At 28.8% G+C, this 19,013-nt stretch overlaps 8 protein-coding genes across 8 annotated transcripts, besides 4 other annotated features; 6 read left to right on the plus strand and 2 right to left on the minus strand.

Moving 5' to 3' along the window:
- Nucleotides 1-1,102: 1,102 nt before the first annotated feature.
- On the plus strand, nt 1,103-2,491 carry TVAGG3_0657780 (uncharacterized protein; the record flags this gene model as incomplete). Its single annotated transcript, XM_001309131.1, has 1 exon — nt 1,108-2,433. The coding sequence occupies one exon, from the start codon at nt 1,108-1,110 to the stop codon at nt 2,431-2,433; it is 1,326 nt and encodes a 441-aa protein (XP_001309132.1).
- A 338-nt stretch (nt 2,492-2,829) lies between these two features.
- TVAGG3_0657790 (transcription-initiator DNA-binding domain ibd family) lies at nt 2,830-3,560 on the plus strand (the record flags this gene model as incomplete). The annotated part of the gene is made up of 1 exon (XM_001309130.1): nt 2,830-3,504. One exon carries the CDS (start codon nt 2,830-2,832, stop codon nt 3,502-3,504), a length of 675 nt encoding a protein of 224 aa, XP_001309131.1.
- Nucleotides 3,561-4,901: 1,341 nt separating this feature from the next.
- Nucleotides 4,902-5,799, minus strand: TVAGG3_0657800 (cell redox homeostasis; the record flags this gene model as incomplete). Its single annotated transcript, XM_001309129.2, has 1 exon — nt 5,280-5,618. One exon carries the CDS (start codon nt 5,616-5,618, stop codon nt 5,280-5,282), a length of 339 nt encoding a protein of 112 aa, XP_001309130.1.
- A 1,788-nt stretch (nt 5,800-7,587) lies between these two features.
- On the plus strand, nt 7,588-8,115 carry TVAGG3_0657810 (RNA polymerase II transcription regulator recruiting protein; the record flags this gene model as incomplete). The annotated part of the gene is made up of 1 exon (XM_001309128.2): nt 7,588-8,115. One exon carries the CDS (start codon nt 7,588-7,590, stop codon nt 8,113-8,115), a length of 528 nt encoding a protein of 175 aa, XP_001309129.2.
- Nucleotides 8,116-8,131: 16 nt separating this feature from the next.
- Nucleotides 8,132-8,169: a mobile genetic element.
- Nucleotides 8,170-9,347: 1,178 nt separating this feature from the next.
- Nucleotides 9,348-9,384: a mobile genetic element.
- A 153-nt stretch (nt 9,385-9,537) lies between these two features.
- Nucleotides 9,538-10,974, plus strand: TVAGG3_0657840 (protein serine/threonine kinase protein; the record flags this gene model as incomplete). The annotated part of the gene is made up of 1 exon (XM_001309127.2): nt 9,539-10,522. The coding sequence occupies one exon, from the start codon at nt 9,539-9,541 to the stop codon at nt 10,520-10,522; it is 984 nt and encodes a 327-aa protein (XP_001309128.1).
- A 94-nt stretch (nt 10,975-11,068) lies between these two features.
- On the minus strand, nt 11,069-12,430 carry TVAGG3_0657850 (transmembrane protein 181 family; the record flags this gene model as incomplete). The annotated part of the gene is made up of 1 exon (XM_001309126.1): nt 11,069-12,430. One exon carries the CDS (start codon nt 12,428-12,430, stop codon nt 11,069-11,071), a length of 1,362 nt encoding a protein of 453 aa, XP_001309127.1.
- A 504-nt stretch (nt 12,431-12,934) lies between these two features.
- Nucleotides 12,935-12,971: a mobile genetic element.
- A 1,180-nt stretch (nt 12,972-14,151) lies between these two features.
- Nucleotides 14,152-14,189: a mobile genetic element.
- Nucleotides 14,190-15,216: 1,027 nt separating this feature from the next.
- On the plus strand, nt 15,217-17,100 carry TVAGG3_0657880 (TMEM62, metallophosphatase domain-containing protein; the record flags this gene model as incomplete). Its single annotated transcript, XM_001309125.1, has 1 exon — nt 15,217-17,100. The coding sequence occupies one exon, from the start codon at nt 15,217-15,219 to the stop codon at nt 17,098-17,100; it is 1,884 nt and encodes a 627-aa protein (XP_001309126.1).
- A 1,290-nt stretch (nt 17,101-18,390) lies between these two features.
- Nucleotides 18,391-18,957, plus strand: TVAGG3_0657890 (GTPase protein; the record flags this gene model as incomplete). Its single annotated transcript, XM_001309124.1, has 1 exon — nt 18,391-18,957. The coding sequence occupies one exon, from the start codon at nt 18,391-18,393 to the stop codon at nt 18,955-18,957; it is 567 nt and encodes a 188-aa protein (XP_001309125.1).
- Nucleotides 18,958-19,013: the final 56 nt, after the last annotated feature.

A 19,013-nucleotide genomic window follows, 5' to 3' on the forward strand; every position in this document is an offset into this window, starting at 1 on the left:
CCGTCCTATCTTGTTTTAAAATGGAGAAAAGGCTTCTCAAAGTATACTTCCTTGGAACGCCTGTAACTTTTCCTGTAGCGACGATAGACCCTTACTTGTCCGGACAAAGTTATACTATTTTGAGTGCTCTACAAAAAAGTCAACGGCTGGTCGGCTGGGGTTCGGTCCTCCTCTTGGGTCTTGGGCAAAATTTCTTAGGGGCTAGAAGGGGCGCAGCCCCTGGAAGCCCCACTACCTTTTTTTTTATTTAAGTCCAAAATTAACAAATTGTAAAATATTTTTGTAAAATAGTGCGGATTTATTCATTCCCAAGTATGCATATATAAAAGAAATGAATTATTAAAATGAAAACTCAATGAAAGGTGTCAAATTACTAAACTCTCGGATTAATTTTTTATATTTTTATAATTTGAATCAAAATACAATGTATAAAGCTAAATACTTGATTTTCAAAAGATTAAAATTGGAAAATAAAACAATCAATATGAAATAATGCTATTCAATGCATACCAGTACAAATATAATGGTGATGATTACTATGAAATTTCTAACAACTCAATATTGCGTTTATTGTTTGTATTTATGGAAATGAAATAAATTTGTTTGAAAGTAAGATACTATTGCATATAGAGGGTATATCTATTTAGTATGAGTACTCCGATCTAATATCTAAATTGCTATATTTAAATTTTGAGGCTAATTGTAAATTCAAATTCAATGGTATATATGATGAATTTTCAGATAAGAAAATTCAATGCATTTAATATGTTTTAGTGTCTGGAAGGATATTATTCAATCCAAATATCGCGTCATAAAAGTATGACGCGGATTAAGGTAATTTCTATTTTAAATTGAATTTTGAAACAAACCAAATTTATGGCTTGAGATAATATTATAATATTAGAGTGGCTGATATTATTATTGTAACACTGAATATTGATACATCTGAATTGAGAATTCTCAAACATATAAACAACTTTTTATTTATTATATCTAAATATTCTTCACAAGCAAGATCTCCGATTGGTACCTTATGATTAGATATGACTTGGAAATGTATCATAGTTTTGAAATTTTGAATGAAACTCAAAATTCAGAATATCCCAAATGATCTTATTGCTTTCTGCTATTGCTTACTGTGAAACAATAACAGGTTCACAGACAACACAGTTAACACGTAAAGTGAATGAGTCAATAATAATTAAGGACGCAATATTCAATGAAATTGGAAATTGGGCAACATTCACTTCGGCAATTTCGTTTTCTCAAGGGTCCACATCTACTTCAGTTGAATTAACACATACAATGTTCATCAAATGTGCCGCTAGTAATGGTGGCTCATTCACATTTGATGGCAGTTACCCACTTAAAATTGAAAAGATAGGTGTCGAAAGCGGATATAAAGGATCTGGACAAAATGCTGTAATTGGTAGAATTCTTACAAGTGGAGGCTACAACATTAATATGTCTTCATTTGTCAAAAACACAGGTGGCTCGAGGAACCTCCAACTTTGCTCCACCCCAGAAACATTGACAGCTCTAAATGTATCCGGCAACTCCGCTGACCTTGGCTTAGCAACATACGCTTATGGCAATATGATCATTGATCAAGCTTCAACTACCACTCGGCTGACTTATTCAAACTTCGAGGCTGATGAATCATCATGCGGTGTTCTTTATTATTACTCTGCGTCTGGCTCAAATACTGTACAGCATTGCAATTTTGTCAGGAATGTCGTTACAAACTATGGCCTCATCATTCCTGAAAAGTCATCAACCCTTTCATTAAATGACTGCATATTTTTCGGAAATGAATATAATTCAAAGCCGATAATTAATGCTTATTCAGCTGTAAGTATTAACAACTGCTACGTTGATAATACATTTATTTCCAGGGAAGCAAGCGTTGTAAAGTGGGCAGTAACTTCAAAATCTCCATACACTTTAACATTATACAGTACAGGAAACATTAAAGCTTTAGTTTCAGAGTCATCATCAAGCTCAGGATCTAACTTTGGCAGTGGCTCTGGATCCGGTTCAGGATCAGGCGCAACAACGGGTACAGATTCAACAGGTTCTACCACAAACCCGAATGAAACAAATACAAACAACTCAATGAGTGTCGCTGGAGATAACAACCAGACAAGTACAAGCTTTTTCATGAAGAAAGTAGGATCAATTCCAATGTGGATGCTCCTTGCTATAGTTGCTGCGGCCGTTATTATAGTTATAATATGCTTTGCTGTTTATAGACAACATAAGAAGAAGCAGCATAGACATCACCATCACCATAATGATGAAGATGATGAAGACAATGATGATGATAGCGAAGAAGACGACGAAGAGTCAAACAACGAAGATGATGCTCATAATAATGATCAACAAGAAAATCACGATGAGCCAGAAAATGATCAACAAAGTATCGCTGTTTAAAAATAAAATTTGCTCTTCTACACTTTTTTAAAATGTCTTTGTTCGAAATAAACTACAAAAATTTAATTTTCATATGAAATCTTTGTTCGATATATTTTTGTAAACTACTATAGTGAATTGATTGAAAGACTATTCACAAAAATATTTAAATCAAAAATGCTGCATTGTGTGAATAGTTGTTAGTTAAATTATATAAATTCATATTTCTGACAAATAAAATTTGTGTTAAAATTTTATATTAATTAAAATACTGAAATGATATAAAGAATTGATTAAAAAGTTTATTAATTTGAGAGGTTGCAAAAGGTTAATTCAAAATTTAATTTCAATTCAATATATCCTATATTAATTTATAAAGTTCTAATAGATTTTTTTTAAAAAAATTATTTTTATCTAATGAAAAATATTGGAATGGTATTTCAACTCCCTAAGTATTGGCAAATACTTAGCGATTTCGATAAGTATCAATACAACTGCTTACGTGCAAATTTGAGCGCTAATTATTCAAAGAATCAGCGTAACAAAAGAATCGAAAACTTCACAGAGATTCTGGAGATCATTAGGAGATTTTGCGTACGTGGTGATGGTGATGATTGGAGAAGATTCCTGGTATGCGGATATTGCTGCTTTCCAGATGGGATTGCAATTAATACGAGGCAATTAAAGTTATTGATCTTCAAATGCAAGTCTTCTATCAATGGATCACTTCATAAAATGGGATTATCTTCAAATATTGCTAAAAACGAAGCTACAAATAGTCTCATTATGGCAATTCCGATCCTCAGAGACAATATAAATGAGATGCGTCAATGGACAGTTAGAAAGTTCATTAAGATATCTGATATTAATAATGAGGATATTTTGGCAGAACCTCAAAATGATTATTCGGAAAGTGGTGAATCTCAAAAATCCGAAGGAGAAGAAGATCATTCTCAAAGCAGTAATGTTAACAACGCAATACCATCTATTCAAAATTCTGATTCTTCATCAATTGAAGAATATTCAGCAGGTAGTCCAACTATTTTTGATTTTTATCAACAAGAAATCTTTTCTGAGCTTGATTTTACTTAAGTTCAGGCTTATGATATGTATATTTTACGTGATTTTTATAAATTTCATGATATCGGTAATAGTTAGTTCATTTTTTTTCTTTTTGCTAAGGATGCCAGGCTTTTTTTCTGAGCAGAAAACGTTAATATGATATAAAGAAAATAATGTAATAATATTGAAAAATAAAAGGAAATTGAATGTATAAAATTTTAAATGTCAAAATTTTTTTAAACTCATAAAAGTGCAGAACAAAAAACAATAAATGTCGATAAAACAATTATGAATGACAAAATTGACAACTATTTAAATAGAAAAAATCATTCACAAAAATAATTGATTTTATCGGTAAATCATTGAAATCAAATAAACAAAAGGTTAAAAAATCTGCTCATTCTCTCAACATATTAATAACATAAAGATAGTATCGAATATAATTCATTATCAAAATTAAATACCATACGTTATTTCTTAATTTGAGAATATTCAAATTAAAACCGTTTCATCAAATTTGATTAACAATACAAATAGATTGGCAAATTTAATAAATTTAATAGCTCGGCAAAAATGAAATTATAAATACAAAAAACAATAACATATTCACATTTTAGTTAATATTTGAGATATTATAACAATACTGACAAAATTTAGTAATTAAATTAGCCGTGAAAAATTATGAAAAACTTAACAGATATTCATTTTTTTCAATGAAGATCAATATAAAAGTATAAATGTTATATTGATGACAATATAAAACTATTGATCAATTTTTGAAATAATTTGGAAGACAAAAAAGTTATCGATTTATAATTAAAAGATCAATTAAGTACATTTTTTGTTTCTATTTTGGTTCAAACATTTTTTGTTCTGAAATAAAACTTTGAATAAATTTACGTTTCAATTAAATGAAATATTGTTTTCAACTTTAAATTGATTTCGATTCTAGCATAATAGAACGATTTAATTAAGAACGAAGAAAAATATTTGGAATATGTTTACTTAGAGTAAAAATGCGCAAATATTGTATTAAATTTATAAATGCATTGTACCAATAAGCTTTTGACTTGTATTTTTCTATTTATCTAATCAATAAAATATTTTGAAAAATTCAAGTTTGGGATTTAAAAATTATATATTCATTACTTTAAAAAGGTAGAGTCGTCACTTAATTTGTTCCTTTTATTCGATGAATTTTGAATTTTTGAAATTTTAATTGTTAATTCAGCCTAATAAGGTGGCAAGATAATTCCAATTAAGTTGTTTCTCAATTGCAACTTTTGTTATCTCTTGTTATAGCTTCTTAAAACAAAATTTTATATAGAATTTCTTTGATTTCAATTATTGTATTGAAAAAAGTGGGTTGTATTCAATCAGCGAATATTTAGCCATATCTCTCTTAAAAATTTAACCGCACTAGTTTCAAATATTAGTACTCCTTATGTAAAATTAGCATTATTTTAAAATGTGGATAAATATTTTCCAATCAAATTCATTTCAATAAAAATAACATATTGAATTTTTTATTAAATAAACGACAAATAAATATATTATATTTATTGAGATCAAAAATATTATCGACTTTTGCTAAAAAAAAAACATCTAAAATTGTCCAACATATTTACGATGTCTATAATAACTATTATAATAACATTTATGGTAGAATAATTTTTTATAAAGATAAAATTCTAAAATAAAATGTCGCTTTATCTCATTTTTTTTTCTGAAAAAAAACTGGGATTGTTTAACTATTATGATACTTTGATCAGATCTTGAAAAGTTTCAGATATTAATATAGCTTTTTACTTTGTTAATTCATTGATTTTATTACGAATTCCAACTACATCACATCCATTAATTGTTCCAAGATCATTAATACTTTCATTTTGGTATCTAAGGAATTTAACATGTGGAACAGACTGAACGCCGAAACGGGTGGCCAGTTCTTTGTTTTGATCTATATCTACTTTTAAGAAAACGACGTTTGGGTATTGCTTTGCAATCTGAGGCATATTTTCACCGAGAGCTTTGCAAGGGCCGCACCATGTAGCAAAGAAGTCAACAACTAATAGACGATTTACCTTTTTTGCTATTGCAGTAAGTGTATCATAATCGCCGAGGAAGTTTAATAAATTAGACATTAGAATAAATCGAGAATAAAAGTGACATTAAATTTGGCCGAGTATTTATATGGGGAGTAAGAGAAAATGTTAAGCAATCATGTTCAATGCACATAATGTCAGTATATATATATATATATTCTGGTACAATTATAAGGACGATTAAGGCTTGAATAAATAGCAAAAAAAAATTGAAAAAAAGGCGAATAATTGATGAAATTAACAAACAGTTATTAGTAGTATAGGAAAATAGAATTTCATTATAAATTTTAGATGAGGTGTCAAAAAGTAAATCGAAATGAATTATTTGAATTAATTGATGTAAATTGTAAAATCATTGATCGTAAAAATCGATCTCACATTATTGTTATGCACAACTTGATTTCGATAGTTGAATCCAAAATGATGAAAAGGTTAGAATTGAAATCAAACAATCACAAATTTTGAAAAGGATATAAATTGAGAACATGACACAATCGAAAATGAATATTTTCAGAATTAATTATTAATAAATTTGACTTAATTATGGAAATAGAATAAGTTCATGTCATCAAGATTTTGAAAAATGATATTCAAATTTTCAATTTATCTACCGCAAGTGATTTAAACAAGGAAATATTAACAATTATTCAATAAAATAAGGGTTTCGTTTTGCGAAAAAAACGTACAATACGCAATTTCGCTAAAAAAACATTTAGCTAGCAATTTCGACCTTTGACTCCACTCAAGACGTCACTTTTTTAATTTTGCGGTATCATATTTTTGGAAAATCTTTATGAATATTATATAAAAAGTCTCTTTAATATCTATATTTCATATTTTTATCGATTTTTAAAGTTTTTGCGAAAAGTATTCAATTATTTTTGCTATTTGGTCGGGTAAATGTCAGATTTGCGACATTTTCTGATATGATATTCAGATTCTACGTTGATAATAATGCTTATAGAACCCTCTTGCTATTGTGTCAAAATTGCAAACCGATAGCAAAAATATCTCGCAATATCAAAATTGAGATATTGAGTGAATTATGCATTATAGAGATTAAAAATCTGATTTGTGAAAACATCTCATCAGTTTCTAGCTAATTCAAAAATCTTTACTATCTTATTCGATTAAAATGAAAAGGGAATAGTTTCATTATGCTTTAAATGACAGCCTTATAATATAATCATAGTTTTCGCTCAATATGCAGCATTTTTTTTTCGAAATCTATGGTCAATATCCTAAATACTGATTGTTTGCATTCATATCTCTTACATTTTCTATACCCACATCACTATTCATTGCTATTCCTATCTTTTTCATTTTTGTTTGTTTCTCATAATTTCTCAAAAAACATGATAACTTGATATTTGTAAATATCATACTTTATAACGTAAATAAGAACTTGACCTATTAAGAAAAGCAGTAATGAAAAGAAAATCTGAAATTCATAAAAATTACAAGTTTCTGATGACAATTAGCTTAATTAAACCAGGTACAAGATTATATAATTGTATTTTCTATCCAATTATCCATATAATATCTTATCCAGAAAAAATAACTTGATCAATACCAAATGATTTTTTAACTAGTAAATAAAGTATTTTCTTTACACACACATTGTATATCATAGTTTTTTTTTGGTTTCGCAAAATATCCAAAAACAAATATGCTATAAAAGTGACAGTTTTCGCAAAACGAAACCCTTAAATAAAAACAATGGGGACATTTCATTATTTTATTATGGCAGTTTTCCGAGATAGTAGAAAATTATTGGACATTTATTCAAATCCAACATATTATCTGTTCAAGATTTTTTTGAAATAAAATTATATTGCATTCAATGACTGACCACTTATTTGAATTTCTATTTCATAAAAAGCTTCTATAAGTGATTATAATGCGAATTAATCTTTCCCTAATTCATCTTTTTTCAATATTTTTCAATTATTTCAGAGAGTTTGTGAACCATCGTTTTCTCAATTCAAAATTTTGAAAAGCAGAGCAGTTGTCGATTTCTCCACAGGGTTCAGATAAGAAGAAGTTCCGCAAGGCCAAATTTTCAAAAGCAGAAGATATGTTATTAAAAGAATTAGTCATGGCTAATGGAACAAACAAATGGTCTTTTATTGCTTCTAGGTTTACTAATAGAAATGTTAGGCAAGTCAAGGAGCGATGGGAGTACTACCTTAGCCCAAGTGTTAATAATGGACCGTGGACAGCTCAGGAAGATAAACTACTATTAGAGAAATACCATGAACTTGGATCTAAATGGACAGCTATTTCTCATTTCTTCGTCGGAAGAACTAACACATGCTGCAAAAATCGATTTCTTGCGATGAAGCGCGCAACAGAAAAAGAACAAACTAGCTCATCCTGCGTATCATCCCCATGCGCAGAACCACTTCCTACTTCTGAGGAGGAAGTTTATCACCAGGTTGATAGTTCATTCGTTGATGCTTTTAATGATGATATTTCTAGTGATTTATTATCTTTCGAATCAGCATTTTCTAATGCTGATTTTTGTCTTTGGTAAGTACTAAAGACTCTTTTGTTGTAAACAGAAATTCATCAAAAGTGACACCTCAGAAAAGCTAAAATATTGAATTTTTGGAACTTTTGATAGAGCACGTTTTTAAATATTAATTAAAGTAAATGTATATTTTGTAAAGATTCTTGTTAATAAAAAAATAAAATTTTGAAGAAGAACACAAAATCTTCTGAAAAATAATATCACATAAACTCATATTATTTTCTAATATATAACTATTTTATATAAAAATCAAATTCAATGATCTTAAAAGCGAAGGATAAACCTCAAAATTTACGAATATAATGAGTGGGAATATAATGCTTATCTATCATAAAACCATATGAAATATCAATTTTTGCTTTACGCCTAATTTTTGACGACAATTAGCAAAAAATGTTAAATGTTAACACTCAGTCCATTTGAATATGAAAAATAAAATTGACTTTGATTAAATGTTTTTATTTATCATGCAATTCTTCTTGCGACCAAAGATTTGAAATAAAAGTTCAAAAAATAAGATAGCTTAAAAAATAATATACGGTAGTGTTTACTAATAGATGAATAGTATATAAATTCTATTAAAATGGATTTGATCCAAAAAAATATAAAACCAAAAATAATTGTTATAATTGAAATGAAGAAGTAATTTAAAACGATTTTATTTATGATCAAATTTTATATATTTTTTTGGATCAAATCCATTTTAATAGAATTTATATACTATTCATCTATTAGTAAACACTACGTATATTATTTTTTAAGCTATCTTATTTTTTGAACTTTTATTCAAATCTTTGTCGCAAGAAGAATTGCATGATAAATAAAAACATTTAATCAAAGTCAATTTTTATTTTTCATATTCAAATGGACTGAGTGTTAACATTTAACATTTTTTGCTAATTGTCGTCAAAAATTAGGCGTAAAGCAAAAATTGATATTTCATATGGTTTTATGATAGATAAGCATTATATTCCCACTCATTATATTCGTAAATTTTGAGGTTTATCCTTCGCTTTTAAGATCATTGAATTTGATTTTTATATAAAATAGTTATATATTAGAAAATAATATGAGTTTATGTGATATTATTTTTCAGAAGATTTCATTCTATATGCCTATGAAAAGTACTCTCAAAACTAACTTTTTCCAAATTATAATTAAATCTAGAATATTTTATTATGCTTAGTATTATTTCATTTTTCTCATTCAATTTAGAATTTACAAATGTCAAAAAATTGAGAGCTGTCAGTTTTGATGAATTTCTGTTTATTACACTATCAAATTTTTACAGTTTAGAAATGAAATTTTTCCTGACCAATTTAGATTATTATATCCACCATATTGATATTAGATCAAATTAGCCAAAACTTTTGAACAATCAAATTTTTGTATGTGCTACGATTATTTTGTTTTTTCAGAAATAAAAATGGATCCAAAAGAACAACAATTTCTTGATGACAATGGTTTAGTTTTTATTAAAATCATTGCCAAAGGCACATTTGGTGTTATCTATCAAGTTTATTCGGAGCAATTTCGATCGAATTTTGCTTTAAAGAGAATTCCCGAAAAATTGTTCAGTGATCAAGAAGTTCAATGCTTGATTGCTATTGATGATCCTAAAATTGTCAGTCTATACAAGTATTACAAATTTAATGGCAACATTTATCTTTTGATGGAATTTTGCATGACAGATTTACAACGAATTTTAATACAGAATCCAAAAATACAAACAGAGCAACTTAGAAAATACATAACTGACATGGTTAAATGCGTCAAAGCCTGTCATGACAAAAACATTGCACATTGTGATATTAAACCCGCTAACTTCATGATAGATGCATATGGCAGACTCAAGATCGGAGATTTTGGATTATCCGCAATCTATAAAGACAAACCAAAGTCACTTGACTTCAAAGGCTCTGGATTTTACATGTCCCCAGAAATTTTCTGTCGTAGGATCTACAATCCTATAATTTCCGACATGTGGGCATTAGGAGTATCCATCTACTTCATCACCACCAAGAGATTCCCATTCGAAGCCAACACAGAGCGAGAATTTTACGCAAAGCTCCAGAGCGGCAAATACAACACAAGCCTGATCCAGGACCCTCTACTCGCAGAGGTAATTGCAGGATGCTTGGAATTGGAGCCACGCAAAAGGCTCACAGTTGATCAGCTGCTGGAACTGCCTTATTTCACAGAAACATCTAAAAAGACTGAAGCAAAGATAAGCTTGAACAGAACAATGCCACTTTTGAGAAACCAGGACATAATTTTGAAGCCAAAAGTGGAAAATAAGAATAAGCTGATTACGTTTCAGTCTTCTACACATAATTTATTCAGAAACTCGAGCTTTATGAGATTACAGCTCATCGATGTTTCTAAATCAAGTGATACGTTCAATATTTAACAAAAATTATTATGACAGTCGTATTCACTATTTATCCATGAGCTTCAATGCGATTAATAGATTATACTTACAAAGCGGCCAAATGTTCTTTTGATTTTAGCTATCAAAAGAGTTTTTTACCCTGATTCATTCAGCATTTTCGATTTTTTATTACAGTTAACAGATAATAACTTGCTTAATGAATTTACCAACTTTTTTGTTGTATATATTTATAAACTGTTAATTACTTCTCGTTTTTTTTTCAATCAAATTGATCTTTTGCAATTTCCATCCTTTTACTGCTTTAGATTCATTTGCAATTTAAATGTGATAGATAGTTTTAGATAGCAGATTATTTAAAAAAGTGATTTCGAAATAAAATTTAATAAAATAACGAGTAACAGCAATTCTAATACATGAAATGCATTATCTATGATGTATACTTTTACAATCCTCAAACTGTGATCACTAACTGCCTCATAATTTTTTTTGAAATAACTTATATTAAATTTTTACTTTCATATTATGAACAAATATACAAAACTATATTTCAAACGAGCTCTCTGCCTAGTTTGACTCATCATTTACGAAGAATTCTGCTGGAGTTGCACCTTCCTGTGCGTTATCTCCGTTCACGTAGTCCTGATCGTGCAACACCTCGTATGGCCAGTGGAAATATGCCATGAGGAGGACAAAAACGTTCTGGATTGAGTAAACTCCAACAAAACGCAATGCAGAGTCCTTAAACTTTGGCAGGAAGCTGAATATTACTCCGTAAAGGAATATCAGTGCAATTGACACCGATCCAGAGACAAGATAAATAATATATTTGTATCTTTCAGTGATATCTACCTGAATTGATGCGACAATGATGCAGAATATGCACCACACAATGTATCCGCAGAAGAGAACGATGTTGAAATAGGCCATAAATATGATTTTCTTATCAAAAACAGTAAATCCGATTTCTGAAACGACATCTGCGAGATAAATGATGGAGCAGAGGATAATCTTTGGGACAAAGAAGCACTTGTCTGTTTTCCTGTTCTTGTAGCGGAGAGAATCGAACAAAACCAAAATGAAAAACTTCAAATAAGCGGAGAAGAGACTGTTAACAAGTATCTCCAGCAAGACAACGGAGTTTGACTTGTGCTTGACAAAGAAAAATTCGAAAATGTTGTTATACAAAAACGAAAGAAGTAATAAAGGACATGTGAGCTTCTGTTCGAGGTGCCAGTACTTGAACTGGGCTGTTGAGAGACGGAGAACAAAGAGAACAAGGAAAATAAGCTCAATTAAGGCAAAAATGAGTTTGAAATAAATCTGAAAAATCGTGTATTGCGTGAAACCATGAACAAAGCGAAGTGTAAGAGATGTATACATTGGTGGAACATCAATTGTGCACTCAAAGTGAATGGAATCAAAATTCAATAGTTTTTGAGTGTAAAGTATGATCGGATAAGTCTCTTCGTTACCTGCAAATGCAATTAAATGAGTGTTATCGTCATAATTCACGACTGTTTTAACGATTTCATTGTTCTTCTTCATGACCACTTTATAGTTGTATGCAATCTGTTCGTTGACAACTCCCGCTGTATTCTCACGGTTGAAGATGAGTTGGAATGAAACAAATTTGAAATATGGTGTGATTTCTTTAATTGTCATTGAAAAATCTTGTGCTTTTGTGCCAATAAGACCTTTTTCGTTGCTAGAGCGAAGATAAATGGTCTTTTCATTTACATCAAATGGTTTTGGACCGAAAAACCCGGTGAGAGTAGAGATTATCAAAATAACAACAAAACCACCAATAGAATAGATTTCATCTCTGAAATTTGCACTATCAATGGCCATTAGAGTTTCTCTACCTAATGATTCTTCAATTTGAATATCAATCATTTCACCAGAAGAGGAATGCATATTATCAATCATTTTTTTTACAGATGTCACATTTTATTCATTTCTCTTCTCTTCTTTTATTTAATTTGCTTTGGTTGACTATATTTTTGCCTCGTTGAAAATGTTTAACGATTAATACTCGCCATTGCAAAGAATTCATGATGGAGAAGTGTTACAATTAACACATCTGGAGAAATGAAACCCATTGCCAAATATAGTTCATAACATATTTAAGATGTGAATACTTGTAGCCAGATTAGTAAGCTTTCCTTTAAGAAATATTCAATTAATTAAGGTAATGAATGAAAAATAAGATAAAATTCTAATTGGCAATCTAATCACATTATCCTGATTCCGAATAATTAGGATTGAAAAGGAGTTTGATCAAAACAATGAAAAATTCACCATAAAGATAGATGATTTCTCATAAGGATATATTCGTATTAAATTGAGAATATATGTTTGAACCAATTAATTAAGAAAATAGAAAAAAGATTATCCGAAAAAAAAAATGAAAAAAAAATTGGGGTGAAAGTGTAATAAACAGAAATTCATCAAAAGTGACAGCTCTCAATTTTTTGACATTTGTAAATTCTAAATTGAATGAGAAAAATGAAATAATACTAAGCATAATACAATATTCTAGATTTAATTATAATTAGGAAAAAGTTAGTTTTGAGAGTACTTTTCATAGGCATATAGAATGAAATCTTCTGAAAAATAATATCACATAAACTCATATTATTTTCTAATATATAACTATTTTATATAAAAATCAAATTCAATGATCTTAAAAGCGAAGGATAAACCTCAAAATTTACGAATATAATGAGTGGGAATATAATGCTTATCTATCATAAAACCATATGAAATATCAATTTTTGCTTTACGCCTAATTTTTGACGACAATTAGCAAAAAAATGTTAAATGTTAACACTCAGTCCATTTGAATATGAAAAATAAAATTGACTTTGATTAAATGTTTTTATTTATCATGCAATTCTTCTTGCGACCAAAGATTTGAATAAAAGTTCAAAAAATAAGATAGCTTAAAAAATAATATACGGTAGTGTTTACTAATAGATGAATAGTATATAAATTCTATTAAAATGGATTTGATCCAAAAAAATATAAAACCAAAAATAATTGTTATAATTTAAATGAAGAAGTAATTTAAAACGATTTTATTTATGATCAAATTTTATATATTTTTTTGGATCAAATCCATTTTAATAGAATTTATATACTATTCATCTATTAGTAACACTACCGTATATTATTTTTTTAAGCTATCTTATTTTTTGAACTTTTATTCAAATCTTTGGTCGCAAGAAGAATTGCATGATAAATAAAAACATTTAATCAAAGTCAATTTTATTTTTCATATTCAAATGGACTGAGTGTGTTAACATTTAACATTTTTTGCTAATTGTCGTCAAAAATTAGGCGTAAAGCAAAAATTGATATTTCATATGGTTATTATGATATAAGCATTATATTCCCACTCATTATATTCGTAAATTTTGAGGTTTATCCTTCGCTTTTAAGATCATTGAATTTGATTTTTATATAAAATAGTTATATATTAGAAAATAATATGAGTTTATGTGATATTATTTTTCAGAAGATTTTGTGTTCTTCTTCAAAATTTTATTTTTTTATTAACAAGAATCTTTACAAAATATACATTTACTTTAATTAATATTTAAAAACGTGCTCTATCAAAAGTTCCAAAAATTCAATATTTTAGCTTTTCTGAGGTGTCACTTTTGATGAATTTCTGTTTACAACAATAGGATGAGAAAATGATGAAGTGTATATCATCAAAGGCAAAAAAATTTGATCGGAAACGAAGAATAATTTCAATAAATTGAATTTATCAATTTCAAAAATATTATATTCTGATTGTTATATAGAATTATTAGATAAATGATAAATAATTAATTCAAATAAAAAAAATTCAAGGTCTCAATTCTTTTGAATTGAATTGAAAAGTAAAATTGAGAGGATATTAAAAATAAGGAACCGTTTGAAAATTATACATATAACAAAAAAATAGAATAACGTGCTTGCTCAATCATCAAAAAATTAGATATTATGAATTGGATTTAAATTATTAATTTCGAGTTCAAATTTCAATCAAATTCTGCAGGAAATTGAGCTTTATCCGATTTTTAACATTAGCATTTCTATGTGATTGCAAGAAATCCCTTCTCCTAATGGAAAAATTGAGTATTTACCTTAGTATTGAATATGATTCTTTCACAGGGAATGAGATACGAACGAATTTAAAAACCATTATCGTGTTGACAAAAATATCATGAATATTCTTAAACAGGAGGTTTAAATTAATGAATTGTTGTATTTTTAATGATTGAGCACAAATCCACTTCATTAATTTCCTCTCAATCAATCTCTTGAATAGGTGGTTTCTATTCAGCATCAAATTCAACCAAAACAAGGCAATTCAAAATCTAAAAAATTAACATCTGCTATCAATAAATTAATGATGATATCATTTCGATATGGCCATTTTGTCAAATTATGTGCTTAGTTTGATGCGCCAATGCCAATATCAAAAAATATCAGATATTTGGGAAAGTATAGTCTTACGAATTCTTCTTTTGAATGTATAATATTCATTTGGAAACTTTCAAAAGTGTATTCTTTATCTTCTCCAAAAATATTTCTCCAAAAAAAAGCTTTATATTCATTATTGTTTTGCTATATTTTCCATTTGTTTGATTGATATTTTGAGTTTTCTCAATTTTGTGATCCGATCACTTTATCAACTTCACAATTATTTCAAAAGATTTTTGATGTTCCATCATTTATCTCGATGGATATCATTTTATGGTATTTTTCTTGTACTATTCGGCTATTGTTTAAAGATATATTACACATTTCCAGTTTATCATATTCCAAAGGTATCAATTAAAAACTTTTCTCGGAAATTTGATCAAAGGATAAAACCAATTATAACAGGTCATATCTCTGACTCGCATATATCTACAAATCATCCAAAAACAATTATAAGATTAAACAAAAGCTTAAATTTATTCGAAAGAATTATAAAACCTTTAATTGTAATACTTAGTGGTGACTTAGCAGATAACTATTCACACGGTAAGCCACCATGTTACTCATTTCCACATGAAAAATATTGGAAATTATACAATGAGACTGTTCATCATTCAAAAATCAATCCGAATAGATTATTTGAGATATACGGGAACCATGATCTGTTTGGCATAGTTAATTGGGATATTGAGAAAGTATATGCATCACTATACACAAGAACTAACAATTCAAATTTTCATGCTTTTACAATTACAAAGGACAATGTACGAATAATAGGATTTATGCCAGTAGACTTTCCATCTGGGCATGGTCCACAGCAATTTATTGCATCAATGAAAAAAGAATATTTAGATGATCTTGAAAATAAGCTCAAAAAACCTACAAATGCCACTTACACTATTGTAGTTACTCATTATACTCATGAATTGATCTATCCAATCAGTGCAAAATCTTCATCTGGTTTAGATTTCGAAAATTTACTCAGTAAATACAATATATTTTGTTTAATGAATGGACATACGCATCCACAAAACATAGAAGCAGTGCATTATGGTAATTTCATGGAGCTTACAGCCATGAGTTTGAAAAGAAATGATACATTCGCACTTTTGTCGATTGATAATGATAGGCTTAACTATGAAAGCTTCAATTTGAACGCAGACATTTCGGATGATTTCGAGAACTACTCCATAATCACTTCTCCCACACCTCAAGAATTGAATGCCTATAATTTCAACGATATGCAATTTCCGATAAGGATTGTTTCTTTCAGCTCTGACAAGAACAAGAATTTCACTGTAAAAGGAGATTTTAGCAGCCGTCTGATGTTCCAAGAATATTTAGAAGAGAATGTAAGTCTTTATTCATTGATGGCAACATTTGAACCAGGAATAAGAAAAATAGAAATTGTTGGGGATTTGAATAAATCTATGACATTTGCTGTTAATTGCAATTCAGGACCATTTGTTGAGAAGCACACATATCTTTTCAATCCTAAGTTAGGACCTATCAGCTACCAAATTTTCACGGTTTTCTTTTTGATTGTTGTCCTTTCAATGAAATTCTTGAAATCAAGGAAAATAGAAAAAATATCTATGTTTATATTTGATTTCAACACTAAAATGGAAAATCTCGATTTCATCACACTATTTATGGCAGGTCCACTTATATTCGGAAAATGTCTGAGCTATCTCAGTTGCAAAATCAAACTCTTTCTTTTCATTATCACAGTATGGCCACTCTTTTTGCCATTGATGTTTTATGAAACAGATGGAAAGTTTTATGCACTGTGGACATTTGGCTACACAGTAGGATTTTCCTTTGTATTTGATACTTTCTCTATTTTATGCAGCGCAATGTATGTAATCTTCTATTTGAGTTCGATTTTCTTTTCAATATTTGTACTTTTATCAATGAAAAAGAATGGATTTTCCATTTTCTATCTTGTTGATATGATGTTAATTTCAATTTTAATGAAAATCGGATCGAATTTTGTATTTAAATATATTGCGGAAATAGGTTGGAAATACTTTTGGTATTTCTCTTTCCCATATTTTATCTTTCCAATATTTGAGATCATTCTGCTACTCTCTACTTTGAGAGAAAAAGTAAAATCTGAGTAAACTTTTCTCTTATTAAATAACTAGTAATTAAAAAAAACAATAATAATAATTAGCCTATCTCACAAATAACTAATCATTGATGCTCAACCTTTTGCATTATTTCATTTTGTCTCTTCTTTGTGTTGATGTGAAATACAACGAATGCTATCAAAAGAGCAACAAATTTCGCTATATTCCATCTTGATATTTCAAAATTAGAAACTGTTTCGTATTTAAAAATCCTGCGAATAATTAGCATTTTAGATGTCCACTATACTAAATTTCAGGTGAACATTGAATTTGTCTGAATTCAGATAAACAAGTAATTACATTGATGCAATAAATTGCTAGGGACTGTGTCCGTAAATAGCAATTAATGCCGCAGAATACTCTATATCAGATAAATTGCAAAAAAAGGTTTGTTATATTGAATTCCATCTCTTCGGATGATGAGAATAATATTTGCTTCTTGTAGATAGAGAGTCCTGAGGAGTTTTTCGGTAATCCGAGTGAGCTCTTTCGTTTTTTGATGTAGAAAGTAGACAGATTTGGGTTGTTGAACGTGAGAGAAAATATGCAATTGTCGAATATGAAATTTGTTTGCGGTAATATGTTAATGCACGATGATGGATGTTTTGAAAACTCAAATAGTACATTTCAACAGGAGCATGTGAAAGATATGTTAAAAAACTCGGTTGGATAGTATGTTCTTTCAAAAATTTTATAGAAAATGATTCATTACATAAAAATCGTAGAATTTACTAGCTCTAGTTATATTAATTTCCGAAATATGATGACAATATTTGAATTTGAGGATAGGATCCTGATATTGTTCTTCAATATGTGTAAAAGTATCATAAAGAGATTTGAAGTTATATGCATTAGAAATTGTATTACTTTGTATCAAAGAATTTGTGAAAAAGCAATCTACCAATAAATTTTTATAAAATTCATGCTAGGTTTTGTTGCAAGTAATATAGGATGGAGAATATTCACCTGAATCAACATTGAGGAGCACTGGGTCTGTTACTGATGTTTGAGAATCAGAATTTGATATGATTTACGTCTTTATCACGAATTAAGAAAAAAAGCGCATTACTCGATATGTATTTCCAAATGCGTATCTAATATATAAGGCAGTGGTTCAGCAGAATATGAGCCAAAGTTTTTTTTTTCAAATGAGCAGATTGATCGATGTTCATAAAACTGTTCATTTGACACTCAATATTTGAGAAGAATTGATTCAATGATCATATTTTCTGAAAAAGGAAAAAGCGAATTATCATAATCATAGAATTTTTTTTTAAAAAAATGATTCCAATAAAGACAGTTCTTGCAGGTCCTAGTGGAGTTGGAAAGACGTCGCTTTCTATTCGAATGCAAAGTGGAAGCATTCATCCTAATATTACGACAACGCTTGGCGCACAGTATTTAACGATTAAAACTAAATTTCAAGGCAAAGACTTCCAAATATGTCTCTGGGATACTGCAGGTCAAGAAAAATATCACAGTATTGTTGGAAACTATTTTCGTGATGCTCAAGTTATCTTGTTAACATTTGATATCTCTGATAAAGATACGTTTTCAGCATTAACTGAATGGATGAAGCTTATAGAGCGCAATACTCCCAAAGAAATACCAGTTATACTATGCTGTAATAAAAGTGATTTAGACTCAGAAATAGACGACCAGGACATCGAAAAGTTTTGTACAGATTACAATATAAATCTATATTTATATACATCAGCTCTTGAAGGTCAAAATATTGACGAACTTATTCAGTCCATAGCTGCTTCTTATTCGGAAGACTCTACTCAAGTATCAGATTCTTCTGTTAAGGTCAATAATAATGATAAGAAATCCAATTGTTCTTGTTGAAAACCAAATTATATTTTCTGACACTTCTTAAGTATACTAATTTTTATCCCATTGAT

The sequence above is a fragment of the Trichomonas vaginalis genome, chromosome III, assembly GCF_026262505.1.
Source record: "Trichomonas vaginalis G3 chromosome III, whole genome shotgun sequence".
NCBI lineage: Eukaryota > Parabasalia > Trichomonadida > Trichomonadidae > Trichomonas > Trichomonas vaginalis.